This window comes from Euprymna scolopes, chromosome 26 (genome assembly GCF_053919585.1).
Source record: "Euprymna scolopes isolate OS-2025 chromosome 26, ASM5391958v1, whole genome shotgun sequence".
NCBI lineage: Eukaryota > Metazoa > Mollusca > Cephalopoda > Sepiida > Sepiolidae > Euprymna > Euprymna scolopes.
Window position 1 is genome coordinate 71,204,572 of NC_136507.1, and position 19,555 is coordinate 71,224,126.

General features: G+C 31.1%; 2 protein-coding genes across 5 annotated transcripts in view; one reads left to right on the top strand and one right to left on the bottom strand.

Moving 5' to 3' along the window:
- The window catches only part of LOC145248160 (anoctamin-8-like), a 282,493-nt gene that overhangs the window by 256,379 nt on the left and 6,559 nt on the right, over positions 1 to 19,555 (bottom strand). The gene's annotated exons all lie outside the window — the stretch shown is intronic.
- Positions 8,785 to 19,555, top strand: part of LOC145248165 (uncharacterized) — a 132,738-nt gene continuing 121,967 nt past the window's right edge. Inside the window, exon 1 of the mRNA XM_080110004.1 lies at positions 8,785 to 8,916. Within this exon, the coding sequence (XP_079966130.1) occupies positions 8,898 to 8,916 (19 nt within the window). The 5' untranslated portion in view covers positions 8,785 to 8,897. The remainder of the gene's footprint in view (positions 8,917 to 19,555) is intronic.

Below are 19,555 nucleotides of genomic sequence, written 5' to 3' on the forward strand. Positions count from 1 at the left end.
GTAATTTTAAAAAAAATGTCGCTTCCACTTTGGCGGTGATCGTAACAGCATAAACGATAAGTTTTACCCCATTCTTTTCCTCCTTCGCGGTATGGGTTCGAGCCTGCCTTCCTACTACCACTTTTTTGTTTTTGTTTTGCTCAACATACACATCCAAATACCCGGGCAACGCCGGGCGCCCATGCTAGTATATCTATAAAAGTGAGCGTGTCTGTGTGTCTCTATGTGTATCTGTGTGTGTACATTTTCCTACGCAATAACTCTGCCAATTGTCAGTCAACAGACTCGAAATTTGATATGCAGGGTACTGAGATTTGGGAAAATATTTTTGATCCGGCTTTGGCCAGAAATTTTGCTATTAAGGGGTCAAAGTTTAAAAAATTGACCGCTTCTTTTTTTTTTTTTTTGCTCAACATTAACCTCAAAATACTCGAGCAACGCCGAGCTGAAATGCTAGTATATATATAAAAGTGAACGTGTGTGTGTGTGTCTGTGTGTGTGTCTGTGTACATTTCCCTACGCAATAACTGTCAAGTTTAAGTCTACAGACTCGAAATTTGATATACAGAGTACTGAGATTTGGGAAAATCTATGTGATCGGTTTTCGGCCAGAAATTTTGCTGTTAAGGGGTCAAAATTCAACGATTTGACCTTTGAGAACTCTACCAAACTCCTCCGACAATTTCGGGTCTAAACATTTGAAATTTTAGATATCGGTTCCTTGGACATGGATCTAACTTAATAAATTTATTTGAGCCCAAAACAATAAATGTTAAGGGGTCATAATAGGGGTCAAAGTTTTAAGAAATGGACAGCTTTTTTTTTCTCAACATGCACCTCCAAACACCCGAGCAATGCCGGGCTGAAATGCTAGTATATATAAAAGTGGACGTGTCTGTGTGTCTGTGTGTCTGTGTGTCTGTGTGTGTACATTTCGCTACGCAATATTTATCCCGCTATTCTACCAGCTTTTTATCATGTATCTTACCCAATTAAAATATTTGTATACTGCAACCCGTATAATTCTCCTCACATTAATTATCAATAGTAGCTTCCAAATTATGCAGCCGAAATTACCTGAATATTACTGAATATTAAACAAAACAACTTTAATCGTGTTAGCAGGTGAAAAATCGCCGGCATCTTGTTTGAATCAAAACGGAAAATTACCTCCCGTTTGAACTCTCCTGTGTATTACAATCGTTTTCATCAACTTCTGTTTTTTATTTTCTTTAATTTTCTACCTTATCGATTTTCCTAATTTTTGGATATAATCATCTTTAAAATACGATGAATAGATAGATACCATTGTTTTCATGTGAAATTCAGTATTATGATTTCCGAAATTTCGTCTCAATAGTGTAGGAGCGCCGAATTTCTTACCTTAAAGGCCCTGGCCTTCCCTATGCGTGTGCATGTGTGGGGTGGGGGTAGCACAAAAAACGAAAACCAACTTGGGTTATGTGCTATTGATAAAATAAATAATTTGTAAATAAAAAGGAGTTATTCAAAAACTATGATATTTATAACGTAAACCAATTGAAAATAAAATGAGAAATATGATATATTATATAATTTTGTTTTTCTTGCGATATTGTAATTTAAGTAATAGTTATGCAAGGATTAAAAAAAATAATTTTTAAGTACTGATAGCACCTCAGATAGCTCTTCTAAAAATTATACCGACATAAACTCCCTATCTCACGTAACTCCCATAGCTACAGCACATCTACACATATGTTTAAATAGAAACATCTTTCAAGTGACTTACCTTATATTTCCCCCGAGAGTTTAAGCACACATACTGTCAACAAACACTAAACCCACTATGACAGTTATAATATATACCTACTTGCATTATATATTACAAACTACTCTCCTGCTTTATCACAGAGATCAATATAGTTTCCCGAAACAGCCTGAATAATTTATTTCACTCCTAATGTAGCTATCGCTAGATGTCACATCCTTATGCTACCTAGAATCTTCTCTACTCTTCTGATGAGAAGCATTAGGCTTCGAAACACCATGGTATAAAGAGTTCCCATTTACTCAATACTCCTCATGATGTATACTCTTATGAAATAAATGAATAAATCTATATATATTATTATATAGTTTTTATACCTTAATTTTCCTTCTTTATTAGCTATATATATATATATATATATATATATATATATATATATATATATATATATATATAGGCAGCATTTTTTCTTTTATGCACGTTTCATTAAATAGCACAGATAACTCTTGCTTGTTTTTCTTGTAATCCTCCTTTTCTCGTTGTCGGACCATTTTCCGAACGTTTTTTCTCGAGTGAAAAAAAGAAATTTCCCATAATTGCGAACGTTTTCGACCTCCATTGGTCATCATCAGGCGAGTGGTAAAAAATAAAAAATGAAATTGAAAAATGAAAACAGCGAGATGAAATGAAATGACGATTAAAAGATGATTAAAAGACGACTAAAATCATTTAAAATCATTAAAATACACAAAAGCACTTGAGCGTGCCCTCCGTTTCACCTGATGATGACCATCCGAGGGTGAATATATATATATATATAGTAAGTTATAAAATATATATGGCGATTAAGCTACACTGAATATTCGGCGTCTCATCCATTATAGGATTCGTCAGGCTTATGCGCGATATATATATATATATATATATATATATATATATATATATATATATATATATATATAAATTCGTATTCCTGTCTGTCTGTTTATTTGTTTGTTCACAGTTTGATTAATATATACAGAAGGTCCATTACTTTATTGTTTCATTTATTTCTATGTATAGTATGATTCTTGCAAAATATACAATTAAGACATCACCTTTTTACTAAATAGCTGAATGTTTGTTAATATTTCTAGCGAGAAAATTATTTTAAGTATTCTATTTAAGATTGTTATGTAATCAACTTTAAATAGCAATCATATTGATAATATATTTAATTTATTTAATTTTTTGGAATTATTATTTCCGACATCGATTTTTTTTTTAGAAACGGAGTTATTTCCCCGGTAAACTTCTGAACATAAAAGAAACAAAAACTCTTCACCAAATAATTTACCAAGTTTCTAGCGTGAAAAAATAATTCTGTGTAGACAGAAAAATGTTTTGCTTGTTTGCTTATTGAATATTAAAAAAAAAAAACACTTACAAATAAACTGAAAGGATTTAATTCGTGTGATTTTTAGTCATTGAAAGGAATTCTATTTTTTTTTCTTAAACTTCACTTAAGTGTCACGTACGCGTTATTGTTTATAAATATTTTTTCCACGTATGAGATGATCAGTCGTCGTAGTACAGTGGATAAAAAACATTTTTTGCAAATTACCTTCTTTCGCGTTTCAGTTTCGATTCTCCCTACGTGGCTTATTTATTTTTGTTTTATTTTATTTTTTTTTGTAAGTCGCTCTGACATTCGCTGCTATTTTTATTGAAACAAAAGTTGTTTTGATTCATTTATTTTTTTTTTTAATTTTTAGGGGGGGGGTCCAACACATGGGCAACAAAAAGTGCTCAATATCTGGAGAATAGCTTCTCTTTGTATCCTTTCTCCCGAAATATCTGGTGTAGAGAGTATCATGTACTTCTCTTTTTTGAGCGATTATGTTTACATGTTTATATCCGTTCTTTTATTTTTGAAATTGTTTTGGGGGTATCGACGTTGCTCACGATGAAAATGATTAATATCCTTAATATAGCAGGTGTGTTCCAAATGGAACTTCATGTCGATCCGGGCAACGCTGGGTACCTATGCTAGTATATATATATATATATATATATATATATATATATATATATATATATATATATATATATATATATGGAATACATTCCAATATTATTGGAATACATTCTATCTAAAGAACTATTTTTCATTTTGGATCAACTCTAGAGGAGTTTCATTCAAGCTGAAATATTATGCGCGGTTTGTTTTTATATTAGTTTTTTACATATCCAATATTTTTTCATTTTTTTTATTTGGCAATTTATAACTAAAATAAATTGCGGTTTCAATTAATGCCTTAACTAGCAAATTCTAGCATTGCTACAAATATAATTTGCTGATTTCTTTATGTCCTCTGATGAGAAGAATAGTAAGAATAGCATTCTTTGAAACTCCGCGGAATAAGGACTTTGTAAATTGTTTGTATTCAGTCGAACAATATATTTTGATTGTAAAGTTCAACTTAGAGTTTTAATTTTCTTTCTCTTATATATATATATATATATATATATATATATATATATATATATATATATATATATATATATATATATATATATATATATATTATATTAGTCTTGGAAGTTCTTTAATCTTAAAAACTATATTAAAAATAATTATCAAAATTTCATTTTTAGTCTTTCGTTGGAAAATTATTTTGCCAGTAAGTCATTTAATCTCCTGCAATTGCTGAAGAAACCTTCTTTCTCGAACTAACACTAGTCCTGCGTTTTCAGGGATAATCAGTTGTTTACCATGAAACACTGTTTCAGGGATTTAAAAACAAAACAGTACATTAAATCATGCTCCCCAGCAGTGTTAATCAAACACCACCTCCCCTAAATAAGACAGCAAGAAATGTTCCGGATAATGGATCTAGTTTTTTTTTTCCAGATTAATAAGGCTAACCTATTCATGTTATCAGAAAAATCTTTTTCTTACCTGCGTCCTTTGTTCTTGTCTCCGAAAAAGAAACACTTATTTTTACAAATCTGCTGTATTTATATAATTTGTAAGTAAAACATTTGAAGCAGCATGGCGTTATATCATCAGGTAATAATTAGGATATTCCTCCTACCACCACCACCACCACCACGATAAACATCACCTTAACCATAATCAATAACAGCACCACCTGTTCAACCACTTCCACCTCCCTCGACCTCCGCCTTAATGATGATCATCAGCATCATTTATGTTTGTTTATAAATTCCACGAAAAAGAAAACAGAAGCAAATATGAAAGTTCACAAAGTACAAGTGAGAAGAAGAAAAGAGAGAATGAGAGGGAAGAAGAAAACAGAAGAAAAGAGATGAAGTAGAAGGAGGGGAAGAGGAAAACAGAAGAAGTAGAAGAAGAAGGGGGGAGAAAAAGAAGGAGGGGAAGAAGAAGGCAGAAGAAAAGAGAAGAAGTAGAAGGAGGGAAAGAAGAAAACAGAAGAAGTAGAAGAAGAAGGGGGGAGAAAAAGAAGGAGGGGAAGAAGAAGGCAGAAGAAAAGAGAAGATATGGAAGGAGGGGGAAGAAGAAGATAGAAGTAGAAGAAGGGGGGAGAAGAAAAGAGAAGAAGAAAAAGAAGAAGGAGGGGGAAGAAGAATACAAAATAACAGCAGAAGAGGAAAAAAGGAATGTTAATTTATTCTTGACCTTCTTTCTTTTTGTTTTATCTACAAAAATAGCCGATTACCAAATATCAGTTGGCAGTCAAGTAAGCATTGAAGGGACAGACTGACTCATGCCTTCACAGGAAATAAAAAATGCCACTAAAACTAGATCTTTTGTGAAAATAAAAATACTAATAATCTATATAAATAAAACTGTAGATATATATGTGTGTGTATGCATGTGTTTGAGTGAAAATATTTAACAGATAAACTCTTTAACTACTGGTCACATGACACTGAAATTAGCTGGAAATAGTAATCATACACAAAGGATGGTTAATAATAAGTAAAATCTTTGTTTGGATGGATGAATAGCACTACATAGATGGATGAATAACGCATACAGAAATATGTCAGCAAGTTTAAATGAAAAATGTTTATTTCAACTAGCTGACATATTTCTTTTACTTTTGCGCATGCGCTAATTCCTTCATAGCTTGAAGTGGTTTAAGCTTTTAAGCTTTCTTATCTATCTGTCAATAGCTCAAATGGTAAAGAACGTGACTGGAATGCTATATGTTTTGATTTCAATTCTAGTTGATAGCACTCAATTCATTTTTTTTTAATCTTTTGAAATCAGTACTATATATTAGGTACACTATAATATTCCATAGATAATTGATTCTGTAATAATAAATACGAAATTTGCATGAATTAAAATATATTTAAGCGTATTTTACGACCAGGCAAACACCTCCCCCGCTAGTAAATAATATTTTTATGAATTTCAAAATTAAATTTTTAATGAATACAATTTATTAGTTACTGTATTTTAATAAATATGAGACATTCATACGTCTAACAAAAAAACTTTCAGTCTTGGACGTCGATCGATCGATACCTCCGTTCAGTCTAGAAAGACAAAGAATACCCCTGTATGGGGTAGTTGCGCGTGTAATTGTGAGGCAATGGTCGCGCCATCCCTAACCACACCTCTCCTGAATCGACACTGTTTGGGTCTCGTGGCAAGGAGAAGACCAGGACGACTGGAAACAATGCCGAGATAAGCAGAGAGCACATACAGCACCTGGAAGTACCAAATGGTCACTCATTTAGTACTGACCAGGCTCAACGTTGCTTAACTTCGGTGATCCAGCGGTGTGTTTTGGACGTAATACCCGGGCAACGCTGTGTCCATCTGTTATCGTAATAATATAAGACAACAGGTTTGCTGAGTCGGAGATGGATTGAAGCATCATTGATTTTCGGAGAGGATTAGATCAAAGGAAGATCCATGTTTATCTGATTATGAATCGATACTTGCGACTTAAAACGATAGTTTTCAATTTCTAATAAAACTTCATATTGCTATAAGAAGCTTTGTCTATTGGTTTGCCCGTCATGCTTACGTTTGTAATAATATTATTTTTTTTTTGGACTGTCATAGTTAAGTTTGAAATAGCATTTTAGTTGGTCTCTTGTAGTTAGGTTTGAAATAATATTTTCGTTGGTCTGTCATAGTCAAGTTTGAATTAATATTTTGTTCGTCTGTCATGGTTAGATTTTCAGTAACAGTTTTATTGGTCTGTCACAGTTAAATTTGAAATACTATTTCCATTAGTCTGCTGTGGTTAAGTTTTAAATAAAATTTCGTTGGTCTGTCATGGTTAAGTTTGAAATAGAATTTTTTGTTGGTCTGTCAGTCTGATATTTGAAGTAGCATTTTCATTAACTAGACACATCTGAAGAATATCGATCCTTGTTTAATAGCCAATAGATGGGAGAGTAGGTTAAATGAAATAATGCGAGGTGATCTATTGAATCGATTTATTATGTCACAAGGGAAATTGATGAATTAAACAATATCCATTACATATGATGGTCTTGTCTTACTTTCGGGTAAATTAATTATTTCAGGTCACCGGGGAAATTGTTTCGTGAGAAGGTTCCATGAAATAAAAAAGGAAAAAATACCCAACATTTGGATAAACTTGTGCCAATTGTTTATAAAAAAACATCCTTTCTTTAATGGAAATCGCCCCAGACAAGGCATGATGCCACTTGGTGTAAAGGGCTAAAAAATATCACTTAAAAGTAAAAAAAAATAAACACAAAAAACTAGCCAATGTTGTGTTAGATGGATAGATTCCGACCTAGAAAAGCAATTCTTTCCCCTTTGTCAGAACCGTCGCTCATGGAATGTGAGGACTAAAAGATAAAACAAAGGAAGGAAGACCTTCAATCTGTAGTGGAATGGGAACAAAAATGAATGGTCACATTCAATGCTGCCAAGACTAAGCTTGTTTCCTTCAATAATTACAAGAAACCTTTTCTACCACCAATAGCTATAGCCAAAGACACATTACCTGAAAGTACTTCTTTTAAACTTCTTGGCCTAACGTTCACAGGGAACATGAGTTGGAACGGATACATTGAGAACATTTCCAAGGCCGCTGCGAAGAAGGTGGGCTCCCTCTACCGTGCTAGAAAGCTATTTATGCTTAAAAGTATCCTGTATCTCTAAAAGGTCATTCACCCATGTATGGAGTATTGCTTTCACATTTAGGCTGGTGCACCTGCTACTAGTTTCTCACTCCTGGACAAGGTTCAAAAGAGAGTCGTCAACCTGATAGGTCATGAACTGTCATCTAGGCTTCAGCCTCTGTCCCATCAATGAAATGTTGCATCTCTCTGCCTGTTCTACAAGTATTTTAATGGTGAATGCTCTGACGAACTACAAGCCCTTGTACTCCCTCGATGTAAATACTCCCGAAAAACCTGACAAGCAGCTAAATCCTGCCCCTTCACAGTAGAGATCCCTAGGTGTAAGAAATTCTTCTACTCCAATAGCTTCTTCCCCAGAACTGCTAGACTTTGGAATTCCTTTCCGGGATTATGCTTTCCCAACTGTACTGACATGCCGAAGTTCAAGTGTAATGTGAACAGACATCTTGCTGCTCATCTCCCTTCATAATATCCCTGCAACTCATGTCCCCGATTGTAATGTTGTGACACTTTGGGCTGTGATCATAGCATAGTATCTGTGTTAACTTTGGCAAGCAGGGCCAAGGGTCAAAACATTATTATTATTATCATTATTATTATTATTATTAATAATAATAATAATAATAATAATAATAATAATAATAATAATAATAATAATAATAATAATTGATTCGAGTGATGGCGGGTCCCTGGATTAATTATTATGATTAGAAAAATAAACAATTAAATTGAGAAAAAATGATTGACATATATAATATAATAATATCGCAAAAGGAATGTGAAAATAGAAAATAGATCTTAACACGATTTTGGTTTGCATAAACAAATAACTAGATTAGGGACATCAGCTGTTGGTCTGAGACACGTAATAACACGTGATGAAATGTAGATTTGGGGAGATTCTAGGCAGTTGCTAGTTGGACATTAGAGGGAACGGACGACTCAAGAGTTGGTCTGCGGGACGCAGGAGGCGGCGTCATTTCAGACAGCCAAGATGTAAAAACGTGTAATCTCTGGAAATGGCGGCAGATCATGAAAAGAAATGTTCGTACATAATTCAGGTATGTGTTGTTTTTGTCTATAACTGTTTTGATACGTCCACGTCAATCGTTTCCTGTTAGAACTGTTGCATAAATGTTAAAGTATACACACTAGACGATCAACTCAATGATATGACGTATATACATACACGCAATTACACGTACATGAATATACAGATAAAATATAAAACCCCAACTATTCACTATGTACGTCGTCAGGGAATATATTCACATACACATTACACAACGGGACCCTTTTTAGAGCCCCACAATGTAACACGATAGCAGCCTCTTATTTCAAAGTGGCACTGTCTTGTTTGGGATGAAAATGAAATTTAAAAAAAAAGGGGGGAAGCGAGACTTATGAGACTGTTAAAAGTAAACCCACTTTCTATTCTCCTTTCTCGTCCTCATTTTGAAGCAGTATGCAAATCTATCTATCTATCTATATATCTATAAAAGTGTGCGTGTGTGTGTGTGTGTGTGTGTGTGTGTGTGTGTGTGTGTGTGTGTACATTCCATACACAATAACTCTGTCAATTTAAAGTCTACAGATTCGAAATTTGATATACAGGATACTGAGATTTGGAAAAATCGATGTGATCGGTTTTCGGCCAGAAATTTGGCTGTTAAGGGGTCAAAGTTTAACGATTTAACTTTTGAGAACTCTACTAAACTCCTCCGACAATTTTGGGTCTAAACACTTGAAATCTTAGATATAGGCTCCTTGGACATGGAGCTAACTTAATAACTTGATTTGAGCCCAAAACAATAAATGTTGATGGGTCATAATAGGGGTCAAAGTTAAAAAAAATGACCGTTTTTTTGGGTTTTTTTTTTTTTTTTTGCTTAACATACACCTCGAAACACCCGGGCAACGCCGGGCTGAAATGCTAGTTAAATGAAAAAAAAAAAAAACGTTGAAAGAATTGAAGAGAACAAAATCACTATGGAAGTTTTTCCGATAAAAAAAAATAAATAAAATATGGAGAAAATTGAATACAAAAAAAAAGGACAGGTATGGGTTAGGGTTAGAAAAAAGAACATTATACTACAATTTAAAATTAAAAACGTCAATTTAGATATGCAAATTGACACCAGCAGTGAGGTTAGGGTTTGTGAGGTTAGGGCTAGGGTTAGGGTTTGTGAGGTTACACTTGTAACCGAAAAGTTTCTGTGGACGCATTTGAATGCCAAATTTATGAAAGAACATTTTATAACATCACAAATTTTAGGGTGCTTGGAGTTAATGTTGTTGTTGTTGTTGTTGTTGTTGTTGTTGTTGTTGTTGTTGTTGTTAATAATAATAATAATAATAATAATAATAATAATAATAATAATAATACAAATTTGGAGTAATACTTATCATTGTCACGTTGTGTAAAATGAACCAGACTTCTTGGAAACGATGTATTAACATAAATTCTACCAAATTAATAAATAAAATAAAAATGAGGAAAAAGTGGAACATTAAAAAAAATGAAACGAGTTTAAAATTTAAAAAAATGTTAACTTTTCTTAATATGAGGCACAAAAATTACGAATTGTTGTCATTAGGTGTAGCAAAGTTACGAAAATTAATAGAACAGAACCTTCTTGTGTTGTATATTCGGGTCCTGCAGGCTGGATTTCTAGTGTTTCCATGAAACTGCAGGTATCAATGGACAATCGAACTAATGTGCAATGTTATTGAAATATTTTATATTTCAATAGCAAGAAAAGGTTAGGAGATAAATATTTGAAAAAAAAAAAAAAACGAGATTTGGAATTTACCGATAAGTCAAATATTTTAAAGTCGACATAAAATATTTACATAGTTTATAATAACGTAATTAGAATTTAGTTCAGCAATATAATGTTAGAATAAATATTTACAATTAACAATAAACAATTGGATTGACCTGTTTACGTAAAGTGCTTAACTAACAAAGAAACTGACACAATAATTACATGAATGATTCTGTGCTATGAAATATGGTACTGTCAAAAACTGAACATTTTAACATGCTTAAAGAAATAAATGGTAAGATGGGCAACATCTTGAAATTTGCAATATGGATATTTGTCATTTATATATATATATATATATATATATATATATATATATATATATATATATATATATATATATATATATAGTGATTATAAAATTGGCATAAATCAGGATTTAAACCCTAGACTTCTTTTTTATTAATGAGTCACCTCTTATCATGGCCCAAAAGCCACTCGGAGATAAGGGTTAATGAGTTTATCTATGGACAGAGAGCGAGATAACACCGTGAAAAGTGATAATGATGGTTGTAAAAGGGCAGAATTTAATTATTTAAAAGAACAGCTCAACAAAAATTTATTTACATTAGACTCGAAAACAACCATGTTGTAGTCAGCTGGGAAGCAACCTAATGGTATTATATACCACAGACGGGTAGTTACAGAAAAGAAACTTTGCTCATAGAAGTTCTGTTTAGTTTTAACTACATAGAAGAAAAGGAAATTATTTACAATGATTGTAGCTAGACGAGTTTTGGTAGTGAATGTTTTACAGCAGAAACATAGAATGAAGTGCAGTCGACCAGATACCATGAAAATAACGATAGAGTAGAGAGAGACTTGCAACGTCTATTCTGTGAGGAAGAGTTTGTAGGGAAGCGAAGAAGATATCCCCACTAGATTTCCAAGTAGGTTTTGTACTATTTCAACGCGAGAAACTTTGCTTTGTGAAACCTCTCCAGATGTGGCAACAGTACGTCACCTTAGGACGTATTTGATTTTTATTTAGGTAGAGAATTTGTTAGGAGTGAGATACCTTTGGTGCAATGGAATGATCCAACCATTTTTCCAGCTACCTTAACAACGGCTTTGATGTAAGTATTCCATTTCAGGTTTTGAATGAAGGCCAGTTCTGGAAGGTTGTCAATGTAGGAGACTTCTCTAAAGAGAGATGTTCATTTCAATTGGGGCAAAGTGAGGATCTGAGCGTTAATGGTGAAAGGAGACGTTTGGTTTCAGATGTATTAAAATAATTAAAATCAGAAAAACAAAAGAAAATCTAAAACTAGAAACATCTAAACAAAAATTATTTTTCCTCAAAGAGCGTCAAAATACTTCAAAGTGAAAAATAAAAAATCAATCGAAGTGAAATGGATGAAATTATTACGTATATGCTTGAAACTGTTATTGAAAATTGTACTACAAACGAACCATACACAAATAGTTGCAAACATATGTATTTACATATGTACACATGCAATAACATCCAACATTCATGAAGCATGATATAGAAAACTGACTAAGGCAACATTATCGCCTCATGTTTGTTGTGGTTGATCGGTCAAATTGGCTCTCAGTTTTCATTTTGTGTTTTTTTTTTAATTTTTATATTTTACTTTATCAGTGGAGATGATAAGTGATAAAGACCAGGAAAAGTGTTAGGCTCAGCATGGATCTTTCAGGCACGCTGGTGTTGATACTATGTGCTTCGGTCTTCTGCCCATCAATGACTACTTTTATAAACTTATTAGAGAGAAAGAATTTGATGGTTGAGAGGACATTTCTAGATATTCCATAGCTAAAAGGGTTGTGAACTAGATTTTATGTCAAATTATATGAAAAGCCTCTGATATATCAGGAGCAATTGCTCTAGAAATGAAGTCCAATGTTGAAGTTACATTACATGACCTGGCAGGAATAAGGGTTTTTACAAAAATAAATTTCAAAACAGCATACCACCAAATACCAATCTCTCTCTCTCTCTCTCTCTCTCTCTCTCTCTATATATATATATATATATATATATATATATATATATATATATATATATATATATATATAAGTGAACGTGTGTGTGTGTGTGCATTTTTCTACGCAATAACTCTGTCAATTTTTAGTCTACAGACTCGAAATTTGATATATTTGGGAAAATCTATGTGATCGGTTTTCGGCCAGAAATTTGGCTGTTAAGGGGTCAAAGTACAACGATTTCACCTTTGAGAACTCTACCAAACTCCTCCAACAATTTTGGGTCTAAACACTTGAAATCTTAGATGTAGGTTCCTTGGACATGGATCTAACTTAATAACTTGATTTGAGCCCAAAACAATAAATGTTAAGAGGTCATAATAGGGGTCAAAGTTAAAAAACTTAGCACTTTTTTTTTTTTTTTGCTCAACATACACCTCCAAAAACCCAGGCAACGCCAGGCTGAAATGCTAGTAGACAATAAAAGAACAACAGCGACTAATATGCCAATAGGGTTATTAAAATGGAAAGGGATGTCATATGGAATTAAAATTAAAAAAAAAAAACAGCAAGCGCCATCTTTCAAAGTGTCATCAAACAGGATTTAGGAGAAGATATAAAAAAATATGGTCTGATACCCAAGACAATAAATACATAGGAGCTACTGATGAAAATGAATTAAAAAGGAAAACGATATCATCTTGAATAAATTAAGAAGTACTGGAATGACAATTAATATAAAGAATGCGTCATATACGGATCTGACTGGTCCGTTTGCAAATTTAAGAAAAAAGAAAGTATTGATGAAGAACTTGACTCAAGATCGCGTTTGAATCTTTCGGCAATTTACGGTAAGCAACCGGAAAAGTTGCTAGAAAAAGCCAATGCGAACACTAGCAGAAGATAAATTCAAAAAGCTGAAGAGGAAACTTTAAGACAAGAAGATAAAACTTACTATAAGTTTAATTATATGAAAGAAATATTTTTTTACAAGAGAAGTATATTAGAAAGTTTTTTTTAAATATTTTTCTTTTTTTTTATAGAAAATATCAAAGAAGTTTTTTTTAAATTGTTTTTTTTTTGTGAGAAAAGTTTCAATAAAATAAGTTATTTTTGCAACAACAAAAACAATTCTTTTTCATGAAGAACTATGACCGAAAACATTTTTTTTTCAAGAATAGTACCAGATAGGTGATTTTTATTTTTTCTTATTAACGAAAACATCGTCTGTTGACAGCTAATTGTTGATTGGCTAATCGTGCCGGCTTTTTCCGTCTGCATTGTCGATCTGCTGTAATGCAATTATGTATCGAACTAACGCACTTTTGGCAAATCATTATCAAAAAGATTTCCGATAATAATTAATGACTATTTATTGAACCTTATCGGAAAGAAACCAATTATATAAAATCGATATTATTTGTTATAGGGTTCAAAGGACAAGTTCTGTTTTCGTGTGGTATGAAGTGTGTTCATTCATTTTTAGCTCATTGACTTTATACTTTTAATCTCCACCCTAAAAATATCTGTAGGGTGGGGGTGCAGTGGAGCTTCCAAGCATTAATTTCTCAGGAATCAAAAGACCTTTACATAGTTTTCCAAATAACAAAAACAACAAAAAAACAGTTTTTATTTTTATTGACGCTCAGTTGAAATATCGCAATTCAAAATAAAAGAGTCAAATTTGAATATCAAGATTACATTATGATTTGTAAGATTAATTGGGTAACCAACTAAGCAAGTCTGACACAAGGCAAATATAAAAGAGCTCTGATTGAAATTCAAAATGAATATATACTTACTGATTATTACTATTATTTGGATTCTTCGGACTACTGTTCTCATTTTGAGTGTTATTTTCAGAACGTTTTGGTAGATATAACCTCCGATCTTCTTCATGTATATCTTGTCAAACTTGGGAATATTTCTGTGAAACTCTTGAATTTCGAACGGAACCCCATTTATTTAATTCACAGGGATAGCATGCTCTCATTCCGTCAAAAATGCTTCAACATTCAGAATGTGTAACTTTTGCAACTGAATTTCACCAAGTATTTTAATCACTATGCCTTGCGAACAATTCTTGTACGAATTTTAGTAGACTTAAACCTATTTTGTTCCTAAATGTAAATATATATATATATATATATATATATATATATATATATATATATATCAATATATATATATATCAATATATATATATATCAATATATATATATATATATATATATATATATATATATCAATATATATATCAATATACATATATATCAATATATATATATATCAATATATATATATATCAATATATATATATATCAATATATATATATATCAATATATATATATATCAATATATATATATATCAATATATATATATATCAATATATATATATCAATATATATATCAATATTTATATCAATATATATATATATCAATATATATATATATATCAATATATATATATATATATCAATATATATATATATCAATATATATATATCAATATATATATCAATATATATATATATATATCAATATATATATATATCAATATATATATATATATCAATATATATATATATATATATCAATATATATATATATATCTCAATATATATATATATCAATGTATATATATCAATATATATATATATCAATATATATATATATCAATATATATATATATCAATATATATATATATATATATATATATATATATATATATCAATACTTGTTTATTGTTATATAAACATGCTCACATCCCGCTGCTACAAATAGCCATTTGTTTCAATCAAACAACAGATATCATCAGGCAGCGACTTGACTATTCAAAAGTTCAATGAATAATGAATTTTTATTTTAGGTAGGAACTCTTTAAAAGTTGGAGTTAAAAAACTTAAAACACAGAACTTTAATTATAAGATGTAAAGAGGGAGGGGCAATTTAAATAAAGTTAAAAGATTATAATGGAGAGAGAGTGATTGAGAAGAGAAAAAAAAGGAATAGAGAAAGAAATAGAGAAAGAAAATAGAGAGAAAAAAAAAAATATATATATATAATATGGAGAAGAAAAGAAAAAAGATATAAATGGTTATTATAAAGAGAATAAGGACTAGAAGGGAAAGGAAAGAATGATGAGATCTAGTTAAAGAGAGAAAGAGAGAAAGCAAGAATTTGACAGTATATAGAAAAAGAAAAAGAAAAAGATCTGCGTGTCAACCAATTTATGAACAATTATACAATTCAGTAATGAAACTTGTATGTTTTTATGTGTGTATGCATCTATCTGTACTCTTGCCAAATTATTTGTATTCTTATGTATTTCTATATATATAGTTTATGTAAATTATACATATTTATGTGTGCGTATATATATATGTGTGTGTGCGTTGTTGTATATTAGTATATGACTGTGTGCATATATTTGTGTATTTTTTGTATGTATGTGTATACATAAAATTATATATATATATATGCTTATTTGTATGTCTGTTGGTTCTCTGTGGGTATATACATATGTATTTTATTATTTTTAATTTGGGTACTATCTACCTGTGTGTTGCTACTTTTGAGTATTTCGTTGATTTAATTACTTCTTTTGCCTGAATATATTTATATATTTATATGTAAGTGTACTTGTATCTGTGTTATTAGTAATCTTGTCTTGAATGTATTAATTTGTGATTTAATATGACTCTATATCTATACTTAAATAGCTTAAACTTTCAACTTAATAGTATAGTTACACCTTTACTTATGTGCATGTATTTATATATATATATGTGTGTATGTGTGTGTATATGTATATATATATGTATATGTATGTATGTGTGTGTATATATATATATGTATTGTACTCTTTTTATATGCATAAATATTAGTAGATTTTTATTTATAATTATTGGTCCTATTTAATTTATTTAATCCCCTCTTATGGCTAAATATGTTATATTAAAAAGATAATAAATATTATTTTTATTCTGTTTTTATTATTATTATTATTATTATTATTATTATTATTATTATTATTATTATCATCATTACTATTATGTTTATTATTACTATTATTATTATTATTATTATTAATAATAATTTTAATATTGTTGGTATGGAAACCTGTGATTATAAGATTTACAAAATATTACAAAATATTACTAATAGTAATATTCTATAATAAATAAGAATTGCTCGATATGCAAGATAGAGCAAATAAATTAATTTTAGTGATTCAATGAATTTCAAAAAACCCTCATTGAAATGAAGTGTTTGAATTTCATATCAAAGATTTTTATTATTCTAGGCAAGACAAAGAATACTTACTGACTTTAGCAAATAGAGTAAATACCTTTATAAATATTTGCTAAAATTTTCTCCTCCGATGAGATGGTAGACATCGAAACTCTATAGGTTAAGGAGATTAAATTCCTAAAGTATTATTTGTCTTGCTTAGAATAAGAAAAATTTTTGATATGAAACTCAAACACTTCATTCCAATAAGGGATTTTTGAAATTCATTGAATCACTAAAATTAATATATATATATATATATATATATATATATATATATATATATATATATATATATATATATATATATATCAGTCCAGCCTTGACAGTCGATTTAAATTCTTTTTTCTACGCACATCTGATCTTTCTTTTAATAATATTATTTGAACTCCTTCCCTTTTCCTTGTACCCATTTGTGAATTATTCCACGGATTTCTGCCTTTTGGATTACTTTGAACCATCTTCTAATTAGGCGATTCCCTTGGATTTTACTTGTGGAAATGGAAATTTAACCAACTTTTGGGGATTTTGGATTTTTGGATTTTACCGTTATTGGATTATCCTTCACCAGACTATCTATTCACGTGAATTCACTTTTTCCTCACCCTATTCCCTCTGCTTCACTATTTGTTATGAAGTAAAATCTATGAATTACTTGTCCTTTGATTAAATACTTTTGCAAGCAAAATCCGATCTCACGTTTTGCTAAATCGTACTGTCTGATGAGAAGGAAAGTATTTCTTCGAAACTCCGCGGATTAAAGACTATATACTTATTTTGTGCTTCCTTTTTAAAATTAAATTTTTTAAAACTCTTTTTCAAAGTGTTTTTTAACATGTTTTATTAACTACTTGTTCCGATATATATACATACACTGGCAGAAAAGCTTGAGGAGGAATTTACTAATCAAGGAAAAAGCAAATTCCAAAAGCAAATATAAATATAGTTTTTTATATCTTAATCCCAACCAAATGGGCCCTGTCGGTGGGGCATTAGAATACGCGGACTGCCCCCCTGCAGAGGGTAAAAGTCTCTCAATGGGGGTCCTGGATATGACCTTAAACTATATCCAGAGGTGAGGCCCCAGCTTGGTGGCTTTGAGGAGTGTGGAGCCACCCTTTAATAACCATTACTCCCAGGTCCACTCTGACCCGGAGTGGTAGTACCTGTTAGGGTCCCAACTATGGGTTAAATAGAAACCGACGTGAAGACAACATATATTTTGTATTAAAAAAAATCTTTGGATTCGGCATTAAGTAACCCGAAAAAGGTTGATATGCTGTAAAACAAAAACAACCAACCAACCCAACCAAATGAAAAAGCTCAATACATTCACAGACGATAGTAGAGCTTACAATTACTAAGAAGAACAGAGATGTAAAGTAAAAACTTTTTGTAAATTTCTACTTTACAGCTCTCTTCTTCTTCTTCTTCTTCTTCTTCTACTTATACATACATATATATATATATATATATATATATATATATATATATATATATATATATATATATAGTGGGTGCAATAAATATTCGATACAAAGCAAAAAGTTGATTTATTTTTATTACACGAAACCAAAAACAATAGCAAAATGCTATTCGATTGTATTTTTGTATGATAAATATCAAAAATCATATATAATTACGCATTCACTAGATAATTATATAAACGTCATATCTAAAGTTCAAAAAAGTATCCAACACACAAAGAAAAAATAGTATTAGTTTTTAGTAATATGACCTTTATTAGCCATAACTGCTTCTAAACGTTTGGGATACTTTCTTACAAGATTGTTAGAAATGTTACCTGAAATTTTATCACATTCTTCACAGATTTGTTTCTGTCAGATTCCTCAAATCTCTCCTTTGTACCATCAACTTCAACTCTCGTCACAGATTTTCATTTGATTTGAGATCAGGTGATTGACTTGATCATCCTAACATCTCTATTTCCTTCTCCCGAATTCATGCAGTAGTTGCCTTAGCCGTGTGCTTGGGGTCGTTGTCCTGCTGGAATATACAACCATTAGGCAAGTTCAAATCCTTTGCAGACTTCGAGAGATTATCGTCAAGTATAACCCAGTACATTTGAGAATTCATTTTCCTATTCTATTTTGTGAAGAGAAACAACCTCAAACCATTATACTCCCACCTCCAAACTTCACTGTAGAGTGGTATTTTTTAGGTCAAACGCTGAGTTCTTCTGTCTCCAGACGTGATTTACACTATTAAGATCAAATAACTCAATTTTCGTTTCGTCCGACCAAAATATTTTATCCCCAAAACTTGAAGGTTTCTCCAAATGTTCCTAGGCAACGATTCTTGATATGAATCGGCTTTAACAAAAGAGTTTTTCTTGGTTTCCGCGATTGGAATCCTTTCTTTTGAGGCACTGTCCTAATTGTATTCTTGCATACACATGTGCCAGATGCTTCTAATGTTTTCTGGAGTTCAGAACGAGTTATTCATGGATCTTTCTTCACAAACCAAAAGCCATAGGTTAGAAATTTTGGAAGGACGCCCTCAATGTGGCAAATTTCAAGTGCACTGGTAGGACTTCCATCAATTGATCGTGCCACCAGGCATTTCGAAACCTAATGCTTCTCATCAAAAGAGGAAGGGAGGTGAT